Raw genomic sequence first — 12546 nt, forward strand, 5'->3', positions numbered from 1 at the left:
TTATACAATAATTTAAAGTTTGCAAAGTAACGACTCCATGGAAGTTCTTATATGTAGTCACAGTGTCATTGCCTTGGCTTCCCTACAGAATGATACATTGGTGGTAGAGTGCCAATTCCAGGTTATCACCAATAACTGAAGCCCAAGGCTATGGCAGGCTTCTCTTTGCATTGTAAGTTCAAGAGATGAGAACAAACAAAGCACAGCTATGTATCCAGCAATACACTGTTATACAAGATAGTGTCACTGCCCAAAAATTCTGTCCTCTACCAATTGATTCATGCCTCCTGCCCCCACTCCTGGCAAGCACTGATTTTTTTTTTACAGTCTCCATAGCTCTGCCTTTTGCAGAATGTCATTTACTTGGAATCATACAGTATATAGCCTCTTCAGATTGGCTTTTCTCCCCCATTTGGTAATATGCATTTAAGATTCCTCCATGCCTTTTTGTGGTTTGACAGCTCATTTCTTTTTATCACTAAATGATATGCCATTGTATGGATTACTAGTTTGTTTATCCATTCACCCTTTGAAGGACATCTTGGTTGCTGATGTCTTATATTTAGTTGAAAAAAAAATTGATGTAATTGTAGAGGCGCACAGAGTTGGTATGAGTAGCATTGAGAGGTTCTCATGCATTTGACCAGTCTCCTTCAAGTTTTTACAACGGTATAGAACAATATTAGAGCCAGAATAGGGACCTTGACAGCATCTGCCCATCTTACTCAAATCTCCCTGAATGTGCTTACACTCATTCCTGTGGGGATATTCTTCAGTTCTGTAAAGTTTCATTGCAAGTATATAGCTTCACCTATCTACCACCACAGTCAACACATTGAGCATCTTCTTATCCAAATCATGTCTCCTCTTGCTTTTCAACAGTACCCAACCCCACATTCTTTCTGGGTGTCCTAATGCCCTTTATTGGTAGGAAAGTGGTAACATTGGATTAGGGCCCAGCTCAATGGCCTCATTTAATGTAATAATAAAAGTCCTATCTAGTAATCCCACCATTCTAAAGCACTGGGGACTAGAGATCCAACATATAGATTTGGTAGTGGTGATAGGAAACTTTAAGTCCTTTGGAACTGGTTGGTTTTTTTTTTTGTTTTTTGTTTTTTTTTTTGTTCACTCTGCATAATTCTTTGGAGATTAAAGCAGCTGTACCAGTGGTTTTCTGCTTTTTCTTCCTTTGTAGTGTTCCATGAATTGTTTCTCAGTTACTTTTTCATTCAAGTGCTTCAAGTCACTGTTTTCTCAATACCTTTGTTACTGAGCTGGGGGAGATGGTTCAGTGGTCAAAGCATTTGTCCAGCAAGGAAGAGGTTGAGAGTTCAGATCTCCAGAAACCCATGTAAATGTAGGGTGGTAGGCATGGTGGCACACCTGTGATGCCAGCTGGAGAAAGCAGAGACAGGGAGAATTCCCAGAGTAAGCTGTCTGGTAAGAAAATCTCCATCTGTGAGCTCTGGGCTTGATTGAGAGATCCTGTTCCTTAATCAGTAGAAAACCTAAAGATGAGTTCAATGTCAACTGTGACCTCCACATGCACTGGAATAGTTACTAAAACAAAAGCATGCCTGCACACACATGCATGTCACACACACTTTTAAAAAATTTAAAAAAAAACTAAAGAAAAAAAGAAAAGAAATACCTGGGTATTAGAGTCAGCTATTAGAGTCCATAGATTAATGCAAAAATACAAAAAGCTGAAACCCTAGGGAAAGAAACCATGAACCAAACCAACTGTGCTAAACATTTCCTTCTATGGAGTTACCACATGTAACTTACATAGGTACTTTTGAAAAGTAAGGCTTGTAATCTTCCAAAATTAATTTACCAGAGTGACTAATTTATGAAGAAGAAAATATGTTTTGCCATATATTATAAACTTAAACATTGGCAGTGCTTTGACACTATGTGTGTCCTCTGGCTTTATTCCAGTTTGAGAAATGCACAGGGATAGGAATTTTGAGTCCTTGTATTGGTCATAATTGCCTGCTCCGTGCAAGCCACTGCTGCTGTTACTGTGATCTTCTGCCTGCCCACCATTGAGTTTAGCATCTTGTGTCTGTTTTGAAAATCTGCTCGTGGGTCTGAGGTTCTGCTTCATGAATCTTAGATGATATAGTTAGGACTTACAAGGTCTCTCGTGTGATAGGGAACGAAGGACAGCCTGAGAAATGAGGAAGGAGAACTCCCATGACAGAACTTTCTAGAAATCCTGCCTGGGGAGAAACATTGGGAAAACTAGACTACTAAGCTGTCTGTTTTGTGGATTGTTTTCTAAGCAGTGAGGTTTCACTTAGTGTCAAGCTTAGAATGTAGCAGGCTAAGATGGAGATGTCTTCTAGAAAGTGAAATTATTCAATCCAGTAAGGACAATTTGCTAGAGTCCTCAGTTGTGTCAACTCATGTCGTGAGAATAGGTCTTTCAAACTGGGAGATCCGTAGGGCTGAGGGCATTTCTCTCTCCTCTTATTTAAAATGCCAGTTTCCTTTGAGTCCTTTTAGTGAGAGTCGGGAATCACTGTGTCAGGTGAGCTTTATCAGTCCAATGCTGGTTTGGTCTTGCCTGAGAAGTGAGAATGCTCCTTCCCTGCTACTCTGGGGATCAGGAGCCAGGCTTACCACTTGGACACATTCAGCCTCACAGAATTAGCTTTAAGAATGGGAGACTGTTCTAAATACCATTGGAGTGTCAGGGACTGAGAGACAGGAAAGGTGCATTCACCTTCAGCTGGTGGCCAAGGTTGCATCCGTGAAGGAATATAGCTATTTTGTGTGCAATCCTTCCAAACTCTAAAGTGAAGGAGAGACTAATAACAATGCCTTCTGGGGTTTCTAGATCCCGGAAAGAGTGCACTAGGTCAGTTTATGAGCTGCTGATAACACACCAAGAATCTAAAACTACAGTGTAAATTCTCAGGAAAGCTACAGGTAGCTGCAGACCTCCCCTCTTTCTTGTTCTCCTTTCAGCCTCATAGCTAATACCTTCACTTGGAGGGCAGGAGCCCAGCAGAAGCCTCAGGACCATGTAGCATAGCAACTGCATCCCTGAGGATACTGTTATGAAGAGTGATGCTCCTGCACACATTTCATTTTAAAAAGCCCCCTGATTAACACACACACACACACACACACACACACACACACACACATACACACACACATGTTTAGCCCTAAACCTGTATTTATTTCTATAGATAGAACTCAACCTCCAGTATGCGTTTGTGAATAAAATGTCCCAAGTGATTACAGAGCTATTTCAGTGGAATGCTAGCCAGTTGAACATCCTGGGGGGTTTAAAATGCTATGTTTGTACTGCTTAGTCCACTGGCCCCCAGTGCTTGAAATGTGGCTACTTCGACTCAGGAATGGATATTCTACCTAGTGTAAATTTCAATAGCCACCTTCGGACAGTGAAATCATAAAATTTGGAGGGGCTGATTCCAAAAGAGTAAAATTGTAGCCACCACCATCATTCCTCCCACTCTGGGAAGAGGAGTAAAAGGGGAAGTATAAGAGACTGTGAGGTTTGAATCCAAAAGGAAATTAGTTTTCTATGTTTTTTACTGTCCTAAGTTTAAGGTGCGTTTTACTGACAAAATGTGGACAGGCTGTGGGTTCCTTTACCTGCCTTCACCTGCCAGCAGCTGACTGATTCTCTGTTGATCGATGAGGCTTTTTTACAATGGGGCTGTTTGCCCACCTACAATGGGGCTGTTTTCAAAGTTAGCTTGGATTTAAGTTCCAGCCCCTCTTTTTCATCTCACAAATTACTTTTAATTTACTAGTGATTCTGTGGGTTGATTTCAGAAAATACTTTGTTTAAGACTTTCCCAAAGCATTTCCAAATTGGAATGGGGGAATTATTTTGGGCTTGGGAAGTTGAGTCCTGGGCTTTTGAGGGACATATTTCCTAGTTAGTTCCTAGGACGAGCAGCACAGAGATCATCTGTCGCCGTTGTCTGGCTAGGGTTGTGCTTTCTGTTGAGTGACCCTGTCACACAGGTGGCTCTGTGGCCTTGCCTTACCAAGAAAAGGGAAATGCAGATAGTCTAGTTTTCTCTCTTAACAGGCTTAGGGGTGGGGTTTTCTTTTGACATTTTTTATTTAATGTCAGAAGTTAGATGACAATGTTTTTTAAAAAGAGAGCAGATGTTTTAAGTGTCTTACAGGTGCTGGGTAAAGTGCTATTGCTCTCTTCTCCGAGGACAGACGTCTGGGGCAACCACTTTCCATTTCCTGACACTGCAAACAGATACTGTTTGGGATTTCCTTTTATAGCTTGTTCAGCTAACGACTCCAGTGACCACTCAATTGTGGTCTTGTAGTAAATCAACATTTCTTTGAAAGACCCGGGTCTTATGTAATTTTCAGTGTTTTTACAAAGCCATCTCCCTAACTAAAAAGTGCTTCTGTTGTCGTGACGATACTGTCATTGCATAGGGTCGGGCTTTTTTATTTTATTTATTTATTTATTTATTTAATAAATAGGTTGTTTTCTTTTCTTGTGCCCTCACTTTCTTCTTTTAAATTAAGCCAGGATTGATGAGGGACAAACACTGGCTTCAGACCCTGTCACACCTGGTCAGCTAGTGATGAATATACAGAGCACACATGGCCAACTACTGCATCAATCTCTGGTGTCCCTGTGTGAGTGACTTGCTCTAGATGGAATTTTGACTGACTGAAGAGAACACTCGGGGTCTGTGGTAGTTTCTGAATTGTCAAGTGTGCATTTTAATAAGATATTTAAATCAACTCTGGGAGCCATGTGTCCATAGCCTGTAGTTTATGGCCAGCTCTTAGGGAAAGGATACTTGCCTTATTTCCCAGAGTGCTTTTGGATGAAAATGAGGGACATAGGATGTTAATCGTAAAAGGTAGCCATTCAGTGTTAAAAATGGACAGTTCTAGCCGGGCAGTGGTGGCACACACCTTTAATCCCAGCACTTGGGAGGCAGAGGCAGGCGGATTTCAGAGTTCGAGGCCAGCCTGGTCTACAAAGTGAGTTCCAGGACAGCCAGGGCTACACAGAGAAACAAAACAAAACAGACAGTTCTGGACAAGGTGGCATGTTTTGCCCCTGCTCAAAAGGCAGAGAAACCATAACATTGCTCAAGAGTCTTAGAAGCCTGCGTCCTCTTAGTCAATGCAGAGAAAAGGCTGCCCCAGAAGTAAGGTGTACCAAGTTCTGTAAAGCCTTTCACCTCCTCAGAGGCTGATGCCTCTCAAACCTGAGAACAATTAAACGGAGAGTCTTTCCAAGCAACTGGGGGATTGAACAGAATAACTCAGGACTCTCCTGATTTTGCTCTGGAGGCTGGCCTCATTATAAGAGCAGATCTATTAGCGCTCTTGCCCTTGTCTTTCATTTCTCAAGTGAGGTGATTCTAATTAAATTAATCTGCATGTCAATCTATTGGTGATCAATCAAAGAGCCTGAGGTTTCCCCTATGCTGCTGGGTGCTTGTGGCTGACAGTGGCTGATAATGGAGGAAGAAATAAGCTAGCGGGCAAAGTTAATTAGTCAACATAATAGGTGGATTAAACAGGAGCTGGCTGATTGCTGCTTCCCCTGTCAAAGCATGAGTTGGGAGCCAAAGCTACGATTACAGACAATTATTATATTTGGTTGTAAGAGGTCACATGAATAAACATATCTCTGTGGGGTTCAGTTTTAATCCCCCTCCCCCTTTTAATATAAGGAGATATGTAGGTCAGATCTGTTCATTGTTTTAGTCAAAGTTCTCAGAGGCACACCTTTTCCTGGACCCTTGTGGCGAGGTGCACTAGTCACCATTAGATGTAGTCTGAGCATCTTGAGTTGGCATCGGACCAGTTCTGTGTTTTTCCCTTTTTTCTTTGAAACAGATCTAAGACCCCCTAATTTGTCAGGGTTCCTTTTTTGGGGTGGGGATGACATGATGATAATAGCTCTGAGGGAAGTTTGGCTCTGGTTCCCTAAACTAAAACTAACATGGGACAAAAGAATAAAATGTCTGAGAAGCTTCAATAAGACCCCAGGGAGAGGAAATGCAGGCAGACCCCAGCTTCCACTCCAACCCTTTTCATTTCCCTATCTTCTTAACCCTGACACAGTAGGGAGGATATATTTTAAGATTTAAAAGACTTTTATTTGCATGATCTACTGTGATATCTACTTCAGTGTCTAAACTGAAGGGTAATTTAGGTGAAACACAGCTACCCTTGTGATATATATATATATATATATATATATATATATATATATATATATATATATATATATATATATATCTGTGCTAATAAAGACCGCCTTGTAAAATTTATGGTTAACAGGGTACCTTTTGCTGTATAAGTATAAACTGTGCAATTTTACTTAAAACAGCATCAAAAGCGTTCCACGCTGAAGACCCACTCATCAATAGTGCCTCTTGTTAGACGTGTACGACATAAGCACCAGTTATTATGTGAAATAGCTGTGCAATTTTCTTCAGCTCCCAGCTGTTATTTATTTAACTTGCGTTTATTTCCCACCATGCTTTTATATGAAAATGTTCATTCATTTCCCTCTCCTGTCTCCAGGTCGTGGTGTCTACCACAGTCAACGTGGATGGCCATGTCCTGGCAGTCTCTGATAACATGTTTGTCCACAATAACTCCAAGCACGGGCGGAGGGCTCGGAGGCTTGACCCCTCGGAAGGTACGCCCTCTTATCTGGAACATGGTAGGCGAATCATTTTCATTGGTTGGCATTGCTACTTGTGACTGTGACTTTGTGTGATTTCTTTCCTTCACTGCACCACATTTCCTATTGTTACAAATTTTGAGTGTCCCATTGAACACCTCTGATGCTTTTTGCTCTTTAACCCTGGACAATAAGAAGCTGAGGATTTAGAGAAAGTGGCATATCTTTTAAACACACTTGTTTTGGTTGCATGCTGGACTATCTATGTTGGAATGCTAATATGTCTCTCTCTCTCTGGGGAGAGAGAGAGAGAGAGAGAGAGAGAGAGAGAGAGAGAGAGAGAGAGAGAGAGAGAGAGAGAGAGAGAGAGAGAGAGACCTGGACCATGGCCATTGTTTTGAGCTCCCATTTGACTACAAACTGAGTAAATCTGTAGGTAATAGGAAGAACACCCCCCCCATAAACGTGCCAGTGCATATTTGTGACCACTTGTTGATTTTGTTTGAAGATCAGGTTTACAGTCAAGGGCATGGTACCAGGCCAAATGTCCTTCCTATGCCTTTAACTCACACTGCCAACAACTCCCTCTTTATCACCATGTGACATAGCTTATTTTCTGTAGGTAGACTTTGGTCAGGGAGAACTCACTACCCCTGAGGACTGTGGTGAATCATTGATACCCAGAAGAAGACTGGAGGAAAGAGAACGAAATCTGTTTCACGGAAAGGGAGTATTACTCAGAGAAAATCAGGGTGAGCTTGATTGCCCACTAAACAGCTCTCTGCAGGGTCTAGGCTATAAATGCATCTTTCCACCCTCCCAAGATTCCACTGCATTCAAAGCGTACAACACTTCCTCAAAGCTCATCAGATGAAACTCAACCTGATCCTCTCCCTCTTACCATTTCTCCTGAGCTAGGTCAGCAGGGTCCTTTTGCGAACATTGCCATACAAATTATCCTCCCAAAGTCTGACTTTTACTGTGGCCTACGAGATATCCATGACATAACTCATTAGGTAGAAAACTCCCGTTCCTGCCAGCATCCCAATTTAATAAACACACCCCTGTCATCATTTTTGCCTGTTTTTTTTTCTACCTGTGCTTGAGGAATGCACAAACAGTACATTTCATTAATTAGCCCGATGTCATACTCTTAGAAGGTATTTTTCTCCACACCTAGTTTTATAGTCTTTCCAAAGTAAACCATCATCGTTCCAAGGCTGAGGCTTTATGTTTCATTAGTGCTGAGATGGGTGGATATTACATTTTGCAGGAGGCCATTCGAAACACCTGCCCATGATTACATCCCTAGCTCCACTTCTGTACTTACAACCATTCTGATCCTCACTTTACAGTAATGGTGCCTCCTTAATACCCTTGGAGTCACGGAAGGCAATGTATGACTATGGGTGCTTAGGTGAGAGGAAGAAGGAAAACTTGATAAATACTCAGCAGGCACAGTTTGGAGAGCCTGAGTCAGGGATCAAAATTGTTGCTTTGCCTCTGGCTGGTTGGTTGCAATAGGAGCCTCCTGATTTGGAGACAGGCTTAATAGTCAGCTGCATCTGTAGTTCATGGTTTCAGAGGAAGCTCTAACCACAGATCCCATGCCCAGCTCCCATGCCCAGCTCCCATTTCTGCCCTTAGGAAATAAGGAGAGGGCTGGCAGGAGGGATCAGTCAATAAAGTGTTTACTCTAGAGAACCTGCTTTCAACCTTCAGACCCCACATTAAAAAGCCAAGTGAGATAACATGCTTATAATCACATCTCTGGGGAAACGGACAGGCAGATCTCAGAGACCTACAAGACAGGCAGCCTAGCCTACTTTGTGAGTTTCAGACCGACAAAGAGACCTTGTCTTAAAATCAAGGGGAATGGCACCAGCGAAACTATACCTAAGATTGTCCTCTGGCCAACACACACACACACACACACACCACATATACCTGAAAATATGCTTTCAAAGAAAATGGAATAACCTCATGACACCATACTATTTATTCCTGCAACCAAGATTCCAAAGTAAAAGCAACCAGCTAGGATGGATGCCTCCAAAGAGGTCAGTGACACTTTTTTGCAAGGTGGTGGTACAGAGAAAGAAGTTGTGGAGTAGGCACTAGCAATTTCAGATTCTATTTGTTATCTCACTCTGGCCTCTGGCCAACCCTGGACAAGTCAGTTTAGTCTTAGGATCCTTTTTTTCCTCTTGGTAAAATGAAGGTGGCTATCTGTTAGGGATAAAACAACAGGTCGTTTCTTTGAGTGAGGGAAGGGGATGTGGATAATGGGAGTGGGCTGGGTGAAGGCAGTGAAGACTGACCTGGATGTCCTAGCCCTAGAGTCTCTAATGGGGAGAGAGGGGGCCATATGCTCCAATTTGGCAAGGAATTAAAACTGTCCTACTTTTTAACTACTAATAACTAATTACTATCATTTAATAACTAATGATGAATATTTAAGCATAGAAGGGAGGAGATGACACTGAGGAAGAGGGCTGACCACTGAGGTCTCTCTATCAAAACATATCCAAATGTTGTCTTAGCTCAACTTTTCCCTCTTTAAGCATACAGAATAATGTACAAGCTGGGACATCATCTTATCCCCAGACTGAAGGAAAGTACTTTCCTCTTCTTTGTTTACCCATCTACAAAGAATCTTATTCAAAACGGTGGTGACATTTCAATGCAGAACAATGGCTATCTTTCACTGGAGAGGTCACTACACACTGTGTCCTTCACACTCAATCAAACCCTGACTCTACTTCCCCCAGTAGAATGAAAAGGTAGCCATGTTCAGATTTTGAATACCAACAGTGCAGCAATGCAGAAATCTGATTTTCTACAGAGTGAATTAAGTAGCCATACATCAACACCCACTCACTTAGTCACTTCAAGCACATGCATAAATATCTACTCTACCAAGGGTGACTATTGAATTCTCTTGCTGGTAATGTGTGGGAGTGGACCTACATGCGAATTCATGTTGGTTTGGGGGGTAATATTTCTATCTTTCCATTGGAAAAAATCATATTTAAAATACCTTGTTTAAGGACTAGCCCCAATGCATGATTCTGTCACTTTGTCCTCACAATGTGTCATCACATCTTGAGACCTGTAGATTCTTCGTCATCCCCCATTCTGGGTCTTTTCCCTACCTCATTTACAGGTAGCCTGAATTATTTTGAGCAACACTGCACATCTCTATTCATAGCCTGTTTGTAAGCCACTGGGAGGAAAGTCCCTTTTGTGGCCAATCTTTCTGCATTTCTAGAAAAGGAATCAGGAATCCTGGTTTATGTGCATACACAGTCTTCCCTGTACAGCCCAGGCACGCAGAACTCTGGGGCTCAGATTAATGTCTCTGGATTTCAAATATGAGGGATGACAAAGGCAGATTTATTCCCTAGAATCTTGCAGGATCCAAAGAGGCTGGAACTTGGAACACTGTAGCTCATGGTAATTGCCCCCCTCCCTCCCATTTTCCTCTCCATTCATAAATACGAAGATTTTCTGTGGCTGGATATTTATAGCTACATTTATTGAGCTTTCTGCTTTAAGCAATGGCTTCATGGAAGATGTACAGTTGTGGAGAGAGGGAGCCTCACACGCAACTGCTCTCAGGATTCTAATTTCTACAAAAGCATAGGTTGGGGACCAAGGGGCCTGCATGGTGTCCACTGTCAAACACTGGTATGTATGTGTGCACCTCATCTTCCAATCCAGCGGCTCAGGCAAATTTGTAGGGACTGCAAGGGAGTCCTTGAAAGGGCTTCAGGGATGCTGTTATTATCACCAGAGTTCACCTTGAGCTTCAGGTTCTATTTACTTGAATTTAAGGCCAATTGTGGCGTCAGTTTCTCTCTTTCTTTCCCCTGTGGCAAGATGCTGTGTCCTCACAGTGCTGGAGTGCAGGGGCCCTGTCAGCTTGCATGCGCTAACACTTTATTATCTAATGATCTAATATGCAACAAGGCAGAGTGCCTGTGCTCATCATCCTGACACAGAATGCCGGGAGAAGTGACTAAATTACTTTATGTGCCATTAGCGCAGGCAGCTATGGTGAACTCACCGGCAGCATTTATGCAAATGCCTGTGAATACACTCGAGTGGCTTTGTCAGGGCGCTGTCTGACAAGCAGTCTAAATGCTCATTTTTTAGGATATATATATATATATATATATATATATATATATATATATGCATATATATATATATGCATATATATATAAATATGCATGTCCAAATTTCATATATATATATATATATATGAAATTTGGACATGCATATTTTTCCCCTTTTCTGTCCCTTTCTTTTTGGAGACTCTTAGATGTCTTTCATATTATGTGACAACTAAGGAAAGCAGAGAAGATAACTAAAGTCCCATCTGTAGGGTCTTTGCCAGGAGTGGGGTCATCTCTGCTGGTGGTGTTTTTTGCATATTGGGTTTAAAAACAAAAACAAACAAACAAAATCAACAACAAACAAAGAAACAAACAAAACCCCAGCTCTTATGAGCTTGTGCAACCTCTCTTTATATTTCTAAGGAAAGAAAAACATTGATGATATTAATTGAGTTTTTCATAAAAGAACTTTTCAATAGTCATGAGTTCTGACCCCAGGTCCTGCGCTGCTTTGTGACTCAAATAGAGATTGAAAACGAAAACAGAAATCAAATGTACTTTTTAAAAGTGATGAATATTTAGCATTTGTGGTCATTGGATATGAGTGAATTAAGTTTCCCTTCAAAGCAGTTACAGAGATGAAACGTGCGAACATAACAGAATCCCAAAATAAAAGAAGTCAAAATAAGACTGGGCTTTGGTTAAACTACATTTTGGAGAATAAAGAATGGTGACAGGCTCAACAGATCATGTCCCCAGTTGTAATTACAGCTTTATAAGGACTAAAAGTGGGTCTGTGCCACCACCAGTCAGCTCTGACCTTTTGGTCCCCTCTCCCTGGCAATATGATGTTAGTCTTGCTCTTTAGTATGTAACCTTCTTAAAGCCTCTAGCTTCAGGCTGGACAGTTTTTGCTTCTGTTTCTTGCCTCAGGGTATTCATCCTCACTGTGTGCCCTCTGCCCAGCTGTATTTAAATGTGTTGTGGACATGTGGAGAAAGATGATGCAGAGTTTAGAGAATTACCCTAGATAGAGAAAAACCTGTGTGATAGGACCCTGGGTGGTATGTAGGAGAATTCCAGTATCCTGAAAAGTATTTTGAAACATCCAATTGTCTGGCTGGAGATTTGGAGTCAGAGTCCTAACTTTGGCTTTACGTATTTGTGTGAGTTTGGGTAGGTCCCTTTGTTTATGTGGATTTCAGTTGCTTATATGCCCACTTAATTGGATCATTTCTAGACTCCTTTGGAAATCTGAACTTCAGCCACTGGCCTTTCTGTAGCAGGGGGTGGGGGGTGGGGGTTGAAGAAGTCAGGCTTTTTTTTACAAAGAACTCCATTGTCTAGATCTCTAGTGAATGAAGAAGATATCAGTGAAGTGGATTTCAAACTATTTACTCATCATAAGCATCTATTAGATGCCACTTACTACATAGAGTAGCACGGGGTAGACATGGCCCTTGTCTTGGTGGAGTTTATTATGTAGATGGGAAAGAGAGACAGTAAACAAAACTGGCAACTAAATAATTATCCTAGAGCATGGAAGACTAGAGAAGGGAATTGCTAGAGGTCAGGGAAAACTTTAAGGATTTCTCATTTATGACCAAACTCGAGAGACTTTTACAAGGAAAAGGAACAGTGTGGGCAAAGATGTTTGGCTTGGGTGACTTGGAGGAATCAGAGAGTGGGAAAGATGTTGCTCTCAGGCAAGGGGACTGGGCCAAGCCTTGGTCTCCCTGGGGCAATTGT

The 12546-nt window shown here is 41.7% G+C and overlaps 1 protein-coding gene across 16 annotated transcripts in view; it reads left to right on the top strand.

Annotated features, from left to right (window-relative positions):
- The window catches only part of Ebf1 (early B cell factor 1), a 389997-nt gene that overhangs the window by 259141 nt on the left and 118310 nt on the right, over positions 1-12546 (top strand). For 10 of the 16 annotated variants that reach the window (NM_001362575.1, NM_001362577.1, NM_001362576.1 and 7 more), the window contains one exon: positions 6574-6715. In NM_001362575.1, the coding sequence (NP_001349504.1) occupies positions 6574-6715 (142 nt within the window). The remainder of the gene's footprint in view (positions 1-6573; positions 6716-12546) is intronic. The other 6 variants (NM_001362579.1, NM_001362578.1, NM_001362571.1 and 3 more) reach the window with 1 other exon arrangement.

Source organism: Mus musculus, chromosome 11 (genome assembly GCF_000001635.26).
Source record: "Mus musculus strain C57BL/6J chromosome 11, GRCm38.p6 C57BL/6J".
In the NCBI taxonomy this organism is placed as follows: domain Eukaryota; kingdom Metazoa; phylum Chordata; class Mammalia; order Rodentia; family Muridae; genus Mus; species Mus musculus.